The sequence below is a fragment of the Lepisma saccharinum genome, unplaced genomic scaffold (genome assembly GCF_977018435.1).
Source record: "Lepisma saccharinum unplaced genomic scaffold, izLepSacc3.1 HAP1_SCAFFOLD_874, whole genome shotgun sequence".
NCBI classification, from domain to species: domain Eukaryota; kingdom Metazoa; phylum Arthropoda; class Insecta; order Zygentoma; family Lepismatidae; genus Lepisma; species Lepisma saccharinum.
Genome location: NW_028143533.1, coordinates 25,527 through 36,633, shown reverse-complemented (window position 1 = coordinate 36,633; position 11,107 = coordinate 25,527). Strand labels below are relative to the sequence as shown.

The 11,107-nt window shown below is 38.9% G+C and overlaps 2 protein-coding genes across 2 annotated transcripts; both read left to right on the top strand.

Annotated features, from left to right (window-relative positions):
* The first annotated feature begins 1,299 nt into the window (after nucleotides 1-1,299).
* LOC145983409 (uncharacterized) lies at nucleotides 1,300-1,956 on the top strand. Its single transcript, XM_083116529.1, has one exon. The coding sequence runs from the start codon at nucleotides 1,300-1,302 to the stop codon at nucleotides 1,954-1,956; it is 657 nt and encodes a 218-aa protein (XP_082972655.1).
* Nucleotides 1,957-4,136: 2,180 nt separating this feature from the next.
* On the top strand, nucleotides 4,137-10,815 carry LOC145983411 (uncharacterized). Its single transcript, XM_083116531.1, has 2 exons — nucleotides 4,137-4,722; nucleotides 10,733-10,815. The coding sequence occupies exons 1-2, from the start codon at nucleotides 4,137-4,139 to the stop codon at nucleotides 10,813-10,815; spliced, it is 669 nt and encodes a 222-aa protein (XP_082972657.1).
* The last annotated feature ends 292 nt before the right edge of the window (nucleotides 10,816-11,107 follow it).

The following is an 11,107-nucleotide window of genomic DNA, read 5'->3' as shown; positions in this document are numbered from 1 at the left end:
TGTCCATATATCACCGTTGACCAGTGGCGTACGGTGCTAAATCAGGCAGGGGAACAGGTGACCTGCACTTGCCCATCCTTCCCATACCTGTCGTAATAAAATACAGTAGACCAAGTATAATTCAACCCTTACTAAAATGAACCAAATAAATATACGATACATATGTTACAAATTGTCAGAAGTGACATACATGAAGCACGTTAAAATTATGACAATAACGTTGTTAAAGCAAATATGATATAATGTAAACAAAATTTTAAAACAAAATTCTTGATGCACAACAATGAAAAAATAATGGAAGCAATTTATGAGTGATCAGAGGGAAAGAAATGTTTTGTCGAAACCTGTTTCATCTCTCCATTTGTAGATTAAGTTGACATTTTTTTTTGTAGAGTTGAGTATTCTTGTAATTCAAACGTCCTCAATGCAATAATAACATTCAGATGGCCGAGTTTTTTCATGCTAGATTTGTAGAAATTGTGATAAAACCCGAACTGTTCCAAACTCCCTTTTCAGGAACAAACAAGGCAACAACAATTTGCCGCTGGAAGAGAATCCAGTTAATCATTTTACAGAGTTCTAGTAAATTGTTAAAAAATGCCTTGTGTGTGATTTTGTTTTAGTTTTTAATCCAGTTAGGATAAGTGTTGGTTTGCTGTCTTGTGTCTTTTCTGTAAAGTTCAATGAACTAAAAGCTTTCCTCTTCAGCCGGTCGATCATTCAACTAGAAGAGGTGAGACAAGAAACTCTCTCACCCGTGTGCTGGGTCGGAAACGCCCCATAAAACACGACCTCGCCGAAAAATCAAGAGTGATATAGACGAGTTCGATAATTGTGTTGTTAGGCGTGTTGTGCACGAATTTCACATTACGGATGGAGAAAGGCCAACGTTAGAAGGTATCCGAAGGGTTTTGAAACAAAGAATAGGGTTCGAAGGCAGTGTCTGGTGTGTGCGCAAGATAATACGTGATCTAGGGTTTAAGTGGAAAAAAGCAAAAAATAATAGACAACTGCTTATAGAAAAGAACGAAATAAAAAGTTTACGTTCATCTTACCTCAAAGCCATAAAAATCTTTCGTCGACAAGGGCGACCCATTGTTTACGTTGACGAGACTCATTTTCACAGCTCGACAACAAAGAAAGAAGCTTGGATGGAACCGCGGCTGGCGTCAAAGCACCGGTGTCTAAAGGGCAACGTGTAATTGTTGTCCATGCTGGCGGCGAAAAGGGTTTTGTTCCAGGTGCACTGTTATAATAACGTTCAAATCTGGAAAGTTTTCTGGCGATTACCACCATGATATGAATGCCCAAAATTTTGAGAAGTGGCTACGAGAGAAGTTGATCCCAAATTTGACACCAAACAGTGTGGTTGTTGTTGACAACGCCTCATACCATAACGTACAAATAAATCCTGCACCTTCTTCCTCCTCCCGAAAAGATACTATGATTCAGTGGCTAGTTCAAAACAACATCCCCTTTGACGTACACATGTTCAAATCAGAATTGTATTCGTTGGTGAAACTTAACAAACCCCGGTTGAAGATGTTCAAAATTGATTCCATCTTAGCAGAATACGGTCATTCTGTTGTACGTTTACCGCCATACCACCCAGATCTTAACCCGATAGAACTGATATGGACAGACATGAAACAATACATTTCGAAAAAGAACGTGAAGTTTACTGTGGAATCAGCTACTAATTTGTGCACAGAATTTGTAGCCACGTTACCACTTTCAGCGTGGGAAAAAGTGTCAAATCACGTTAAAAATATTGAGGATAAATATCTCAAGGCAGAACCGTTAATCGATAGTGCAACAGAGAGACTCATTATCAATATTGCCGACGACAGTGATTCTGACGTTGATAGTCCCTTGGAAGATGATAGCTCCTTGGAAGATCATCCCATCAACGAGGATGACATGAGTGGCATAGAAGACATAACCGATAGCGACTAAACTTTATAGTGCAGGTATGCTCTATCTTAATTCACTATCTTAACATCTCACTTCTTACGTATTTTTTTTTACTGTAAAAACCTATTTTTTTGATGAACTTCAATTTCTTGCTTACTTTTCTTCTCGTTCTGCGTAGACAGTTTGGCCCGTATGCACTGCCAACCCTGCTTCCGTGCATCCCTCCCCTACGTATGGCTTGGGCGTGAGGTCGCGAGGAGTTTCTTGTCTTGCCTATTCCACTTATACAACATTCTCAGCCCTACGCTCTAGGGATGTGCAAGACAGGATTATTTTGGTCGTTTCAACAAACGTTGAAACGTTTCAGTAAACGTTCTTATACGTTCTTAAACGTTTCAACGTTTATATAAGAAACGATAAAACGTACTGTGATACTTATCTTCACGATTAGTCAAACGTATCATTCATTCGCTCTTCATATTTTCCATCCTTAAATTCTGATAATTATGTATTTTATCTAACAACAGATTAAATTATATACCAAACATTATCGAGAAGCAATTCTCAAAACATTATACTAAGATATTAACATTATAATAAGTGTCCTTCCATAGCCATTTCAGTCTTCAAACTGCTTCCAACGGCTTCCGTACGTTGATTCGCGATTAGTCAAACATGTCAAATGTAACTGCTATTAGTAAACGTACGAGGAAAAATAAGTTTTTTAGAAATTCTCTTCTCAATAAGAATACTATATTACTACCTTCATTATATTAAATATTAATTAATTAAATAATTCTCTAGCACTCTTGATTCTGAAAATTCGTAGTTACAGTTCAATTTGTACTTATCCTGAGCAAAATTTATATATATTCTATTCCAATCTTTACAGATTTCTTTTAGATTCATCTCCATGTTCGTTTTGGTCCTTTACCATCAGGTTTCCCAACAAGATTCCTGTAAAAATCTCCTTTATTCCTTCCATTCGTACCGGTTTAAAAAAAAACATAGAGAGTTATAGATTGTCCAGCGAAAAGAATAGACTGTTGCTTCAAATGGGCTTTTACTTTCCCTACATCCTCCCTCTTTTTAAATATTGTTTTCATTACTGACCGCAAAGGTGAACACACTTGCTTTTCTTTCGAATGTAAAACGCTATTCTGGAACTGGTTAAGCTTTCAGACCAGCAAAATTTCCTTCCAGCAGCGCGTGTTTATAATTTTATTTGTGCAGGGGCACGTGAACGGAGGGGAACGGCAAGCCCAGCGTTGTCGACTGCTTTCCACCCCACCCCCTCAGCCAGTACTCCGGTAGACAAAATTTCTTGGAAGGAGAGGGTGACTGACCGTTGGTTTCGACAAGGAATGACTGTGGCGGATCTGTGCGTTGGGTTGTGTTGTGTTGTGCTGTAAAAAACCGTTGGTTTTAATACTGAAATGTGAGCGAAAGTAGTGTAAAGAAGAGAAGGCGTGGTGAGGTTCTCAAAAGTAAAGAAAGGCAAATAGTAATGAATATTTTTGTTTATTTAAAACAGAAAAATCCGGATCACAGTGTAAGTTGGTTAGCCAGAGAGACGGCGAAAGCAACTGGAGTTTCTCGGGCTACTGTGTATAAAATTCGGGGCGAGGTTTCTCAAAGTCCTCTTGAAACACCAGGTAAGAAACGACCCAGGAAAAGATCGCCAATTACAAGTAGAAATGTAAAATATAATGATTTTGTCAGAAGTGCTGTGCGACGTCAAGTTCACGAATTGTTTTTTTAAAAACAAACCCCCAATACTTAATTCTGTTCTTGCTGCTGTTAATTCTGACTCCACATTACCGAATTTTAAAAGATCAACGTTTCATGTCATTCTCAAAGAACTTTGCTTCTCGTTTGAGAAAAGGGGCAAAAAATCCATGTTAATGGAAAGAGAAGATTTAATTTCTCTTCGCCATAAATATTTAAGAGAGAATAGGAAGTTTAGGCGTGAAAATATAAATATTGTTTACACTGACGAATCCTGGGTGAACACCGGAACCTCAGTCAATTATGAATGGAAAAACAAGACAATTACAACTGCAAAACAAGCGTTTCTGGCAGGTCTTTCCACTGGTTTAAAAAATCCAACATCTCGCGGAGCGCGATACGCTTTAGTGCATGCGGGTAACGAACACGGTTTTCTGCAAAACTCCCAACTTGTGTTTCAGTGCAAAAAGAATACAGCAGATGCCCATGATGAAATGGATGGAGAAACGTACGAGATGTATTTTCGGGAACAGTTGTTCGGCAATCTCCCTCCGGGATCTGTTATTGTTGTTGACAATGCCTCTTATCATAGCCGCAAGCAAGAGCCAATGCCGACAACCTCGTGGAAGAAGAATGATTTAAGAGAATGGTTGAAATCTCATTGCATTCGTTATGATGACGACATGTTACAGAGAGATCTTCTGGAACTTAGAAATATTCATAAAATTAAGTACGATAAGTATAAGATCGATGAGATGGCAAAACACATGGGGCATACGGTGCTTCGTTTGCCCCCATATCATTGCGAACTGAACCCGATTGAACTTGTGTGGTCACAGGTTAAGCATTATGTGCGGTGTAACAACACTTCATTCAAAACTAAAGACATTGAAAATTTAATCACTGAATCATTTAAGACAGTAACAGTTGAGAACTGCCAAAATTACGTAAAACATGTCATGGACATAGAGAAGGAAATGTGGAATGCAGATGAATTGCAGGATGACGTTGATCAGATAATAATCCACTTGGGTGAAGATTCCAGCGAGAATGATGATCTGACAGAAGAAAATGATTCTGGTGATTATTCTGCAATGGAAGGAATTAACCCCCTGGAGTGACATGTGAGAGAAAAGTAAGTTCATTAAGAATTATTCTTTCAGTTTATGTAATTTTGTGAATTTGTTTCTTGTTTTTAATAATAGCTCACCGTGAACTTATTTCTTCAATTTGTACGTACCCGCGATTCAAGCGCCACGCACGTTTGTTTGGTCTTGTACTTTCACTGCCAGCAGGTCCGTTACTCGCCCCTGCGGCAAGCGGCAACGCTGTTCTCATATACCCAACAGTCTATTCTTTTCGCTGGACAACCAATAGTTAGTTAGTTGTTTTTTACTGTACTATTTCAATTTTTGAATAATCACATGTTAGTTATGAATGCATCGTTGACATCCTGTCTGATCATATATGTGTTTGGGCTGAGGCTCCGTATCTACCTGCAACATTATTTCTTTTCTTCTTTTTTCTTGTTATCTGGTTTCTATATTTAACATTAGAAACAACACATTCCCATTAACAATATTTCATGTTATGCAAAACATTTAAGTTTTATACACCATCAGAGGTGTGATTGCAACAAACGTTACCACTACGTCATCCGACAAAAAGCCAGAATCGGTATTGTTATATTTTATTGCTCAGGTCATTTCATTTTTTTAATATGTATAGCTATAGTGAATATACTAACTTAAGCCCTCAGACTCGTAAACCAACAAATATACACACCTCTGTTAACTACCTTGTATTTTGGGGGGAGGGGGACAATTGTAGCTGTTGGTGCAATACACTTTGAAGTTTTTGTTTTCTAAGTGCCACACATCAATTTCATCATAATTATCATTATTCATCCTCATCGTTGCCATTAGCCTCTTTTTTTTTACAAATTTTTTCGTACTGATATCGCCTTAGCAGATTAACAGAAATCGTCTAAAATTTGAACTCGTGACACCTCCCAATACCATTGCAAGCTTACTTGTGATTGTCCCCCTCAATTATTCAAAATACCTCACTTTCATATTCAAATACACACAAGTAAAAAAGTTCATATCACATTAGTGATTTTAAATTTTATTCTTGGGGCCACTTTCTAACATTGTTGCCTGATATTAAAATAAGCGAAAACACTCTGCTATGCTTAATAAAGAAAACAACATCTATTCATTGCCAGATTGTACAACTGTATAGGTCGAGGTTCATAAGTCTCATCCATTTTATTCTAGGGACTGCATATTTTGTATACAGTTTTTGTAGTGGAATCAAAACACAGGTTGTTAAGAATATCGTCAGTAAATATGAGAATTCTTGCTGTGAAATTTCTATGCTGTTTAACCTAATAGAATTCGAATCTCTGAGAGAGCCAAGTACTAAGCTTTAGCATTCCATATTAGCAAAACCTTTATACGTACGTATTTATAACCTCAATTTACTAATCAAAAAATCCCCCCTAACCAACCAATTAGCACATTTATATGACCTTCTATAGAGGAAGAGGACATGACATTTCCGAGTCGGTATTATTAATGTGACATTCTTAACAGGTTAATACATCAATCTTTAAGCAAACACTTAGGAATGTTTGAAATTCAAACAATTCTTGTAACAAAAAACAAATAATTAGGAAATTCTTTTTAACTAAACAATCAACACAAATCTCTCTTTTTTATAGAGAAAAAAGGAAGAGCATAACATTCCTGAGACAGTAATAGTGAACACTGTCGTTTGAAATTAGAAGAAGATTAATCACACGAGCATCATCATCGTCGACATCGCTTATTCTGACGGGGATGTACGACATGTTTATCCAACGTATAGGAATACACGTTGATGATTAAGTGTTTTCCTTCTGCATCTCGTGCTCGTGTTTCGAATTTTGATGTATCAGAAATAGTCACCGGGTATTCGATGCCAGACATTACACTTTCAAAACTCGGACTCGTATTGTTTGTAATATCCAATTTACTGTGGATTATTTTTGCAATAAACAGGATGCAGTGCAGCCAATATACACCAAAAAAACACTTGTTATCGCTGTTCTGTATATTTAACACAGCCCTCTTGTGTTGAATGTTCGGTGGAAGAGGCATAAGCTAAGTACATGTTGCTAGAAGGCCTTCGTCGTTGCAAGTCATCCATAACCCATTCACTAATAAGAAAAAAAAATATTGACGTACTGAAAAAAAAATTGACTTGTTCACCGAGTTCACAGATGTTTACTCATTGATGACTCCGTCGTTGTCGTCTATCAAAAAACCTAAGTACGTTGGAAACAGTAAAAGAGTTATCGAAAAATCTCCCCCCTTGTCGATTTTTTTTGGTGACTGTAGGTCCAGTTTCGATTAGCCTTACTGTGCATAAAGTAGACATAAAAAAACAAATCCAAACCAGAGTATCAACAAATTTAAAAAATAAAGTTTCCCCCTGTGTACTTGTATAATTTAAAACACCAAGTTCGATACCCGGCGGATTTTACTGTAGGTCCAGTTTCGATTAACATTACTGTGCATAAAGTAGACTTAAAACAACAAATCCAACCCAGAGTACACGCGTCAATACCATCCACCATGAGCAAACTAGCATGATTATGATCATCGTCCCCTTCCCCTCCCTCCGATTGTTACCTCGCTTTTATGTTATTCGCAATAAAAATAGTTTTTTCAAGCGCACGTTATGTATGCTCATATTTTTTTTTTGTTTAGCGTAAATTTCGATGTTTAATCAAAATATTACTTCCTGTTCACTAACGCAACTCGCAATTATTACACACACATGCAAAAAAAATAACAAAAAAAAAACAAAACTTACCTACAAAAAGCTGCTAGCAATTTAACACACACAAAACAGTTGTATAATCGCGTGCAGTTGCAAAAAAAACATTACTCTTCTCTACAGAAGTTTCCACAGAAAACGAAAGTCATCTCCCCCCCCTCTCTCTTCTCTCCACCCGTCGTCGCATTTGGTTGCGGTGACAATATAAGCAAAAACTAGGTCGTGTCAGTATTGCCAACTCACTAGGCCTCTGAGTTTAGGGCGACCCAAATTGTGCTGCCAGAGCGTGTTGCGAGCGGACCAGGTTCGAGGGCACAAACTCAACTGGCATCTCTCGCATTACTATTTCAGCGAAGCGTTGCAGAACAAGCAATGTTTGTGTTTCCCACGGCAGCATCTCGAGTATCATCACAAGCTGGTCGGGGGTTACGTACACCGTAACCCTCACATAAACGTGGCACTCAAAAACAGAACAGAGAATGAGATTATTTTGACATTGGACTTTACGTCACTCTACCCGAGCATCATGGTCGCAGCCGGCCTCTCCCCTTTCAACGGCTTCCGTACGTTGATTCGCGATTAGTCAAACATGTCAAATGTAACTGGAACGTCCGTTCCGCCCGGCACGGAAGTTAATGTTTATCGCGGCGTCACGAATCCAGCCGGTTGCACGGAAGCTGATCTTCACGTGTATTTCTCACAGGACACGCTAAACGCCACGTGCATACGCAAGATCATGGCCTTGCGTAAAAAAATCAAAAAATTTAAAAACAATAAGACTTTACCGCCGGGCAAACTGCTCGAAATAGATGCCAAACAGAACACGGCTAAATTAATAATAAATAGTATGCACGGGTAAATATACAAATTGAAAAACATCCCCAAAGAGATTCGCCCCCCACGTCAATTAATTTTATGTTCGAAGGCCGTACGGGAAAACCTTTACTTTTTTGGTTGAGCACCACGCACTCCTGGCGGGGTTATGGGGGCCAGGAATCCTAAAAAAACAACAATTATTATTTTGTTTGTTTGTTTGCTTGCGTCACAATACATACGCGCGCGCGCGTGTCTGTGTGTGTGTGTGTGTGTGTGTGTGGCACATCGTTCCCCCGAGAGAGAGAGAGGTTTACAAAGGTCACGATATACAAACATTGCCAGAGTTAAAAAATTACGATATGGCGTATTCGTTTATTACTGTTGTCAGCTATAAGTTTTTCTCTCTCTCTAGCCCTTGCCAAGTAAAAAAAAAGTGTAGGTAGGAGTTGGTAACACTGCGAGAAAAACCTATAGCTGGCAACAGTAATGAGCGAATGCCTTACAAGAGAAAACCATTAAGGCGATTTTTACTTTCCGGCGTTGAACCCGTGTAGTGTTGCCATCCAACCATCTCTCTCTCTTTTACGGCAGTGCCGGCTCTCCTTGTTTAGTATATGTAGGTTGGCAAAAATTGCTTTATGCACTGTAAGGCAAGCCTCAAGCAAAGTTGCCAGCTCCTTGCTTTAGGTTAGGTTAGACAAAAAAAGGCTGTAGGTAGGCTGTCGGTTGTTTAACTCTTCCCTCTCTCTCTCTCCTCTCTTTTTTTTGTAAAAGGCCATGGTAAAAGTACCAGTAGGTTGGCAACCTTGTTTTATGCACTGTAAGGCAAGCCTTAAGCAAGGTTGCCAGCTCCTTGCTTTAGGTTAGGTTAGACAAAAAAAACCTTGGTGATTTTTTTCGAGTAAAATGTTGGTAATACTGCCCCCGAAAATAGAGGGGGGGGTTTATGCCTTACAAGAGCAAACCATTAAGGCAAGCCCCACCGAGCTTTACTAACATCGTAGAAGAGGTCGCCTGTTAGGTCGTAGCAGGGGCCAGGAGCTTTTTCTGTCCACTTTTCTCTCATTGCAGGTTAGTTTTAATCCGTAAAACGTCGTAAAAATGGATTACGCTGAGAGCAGAAGCCCATTAGCAGATCGTAGTAGATTACACTGAGGGGCCTTACACTAAAAGGAGACAGCCTTATAGGAAAATGTCGTAAGTCATTTCAAAAGTAGGTCAAAAGGCGAGGTAGCATAAGAGCAAAATTTTGCAGGAGGTAAAAAAATAGCTTAAAAAGTGATGCCAGAGCTTTTTCTGTCCACTTTTCTCTCATTGTAGGTTAGTTTAGTGTGTAAAACGTCGTAAAATAAAAAGTAGGTTAAAGGCGCCTTCCAGAACGTAGTAGATTACACTGAGGGACCTTACAGGAAAACATCGTAAGGGGGGACAGCCTTATAGGAAAATGTCGTAAGTCATTTCAAAAGTAGGTCAATAGGCATTGCTAGAACGTGCGCCTTACAGGAAAACATCGTAAGAGGAGACAGCCTTATAGGAAAATGTCGTAAGTCATTTCAAAAGTCGGTCAAAGGTACGCCTTACAGAAAAACATCGTAAGGGAGGACAGCCTTATAGGAAAATGCCGTAAGTCATTTCAAAAGTAGGTCAAAAGACGAGGTAGCATAAGAGCAAGATTTGAAAAAGGTAAAAAAATAGCTTAAAAAGTGATGCCAGAGCTTTTTCTGTCCTTTTTTCTCTCATTGTAGGTTAGTTTAGTGCGTAAAACGTCGTAAAATAAAAAGTAGGTCAAAGGACCGTTCCAGAACGAAGCATTTCACCTACTATTGAGGTTGCCAACTTCTAAGAATTCAGGTTGCCAACTTCTAAGAATTGAGGTTGCCAACTTCTAAGAATTCAGATTGCCAACTTCTAAGAATTTAGGTTGCCAACTCCTAAGAATTTAGGTTGACAACTTCTAAGAATTCAGGTTGCCAACTCCTAAGAATTCAGGTTGCCAACTCCTAAGAATTCAGGTTGCCAACTCCTAAGAATTCAGGTTGCCAACTTCTAAGAATTCAGGTTGACAATTTCTAAGAATTCAGGTTGCCAACTCCTAAGAATTCAGGTTGCCAACTCCTAAGAATTCAGGTTGCCTACTTCTAAGAATTGAGGTTGCCAACTTCTAAGAATTCAGGTTGCCAACTTCTAAGAATTGAGGTTGCCAACTTCTAAGAATTCAGGTTGCAAACTCCTAAGAATTTAGGTTGCCAACTTCTAAGAATTCAGGTTGCCAATGAAAACTTCCAAGAATCAGGTTGCCAACTTCTAAGAATTCAGGTTGCCAACTCCTAGGGATTCAGATTGTCAACTTCAGAATTGCCATAATTTTCTTATTAAAATGAGGAAATGTATTCAGAGTTTCCAATGTTTCTAATATATTTTCTTCTGTAATTTCCTCTCTATGTTTCAGGCTTCGCAGATAACCTGGTTACCCTAGAACAGGGGTCGGCAAACTACGGCCCGCCGCCTCTTTTTCTATGGCCCGCGAGCTAAGAATGTTTTTTTTTTTACATTAACAAATTTGAATTTTGAATTTGAATTAAACATTTTGGGTGCGTCAGCACTTAGGCTATTTTGCACCCGTCACACTATACGGGGTCCAGCCCCTTATCATAACAAAAATAAAAGCGTGTCTGAAAACTAAAATTTCCTTACCTTGGTTAAAAGCTGAGGCTAAAAAGGGCGCTCAGCACAAACAAGGACAAAACACAGGACGACACAGAATTATACTGGCCATGGGGCCAGTCGCCAGAGCCTCGTTAGTCTGCAGTCCAGGGTGTACTAC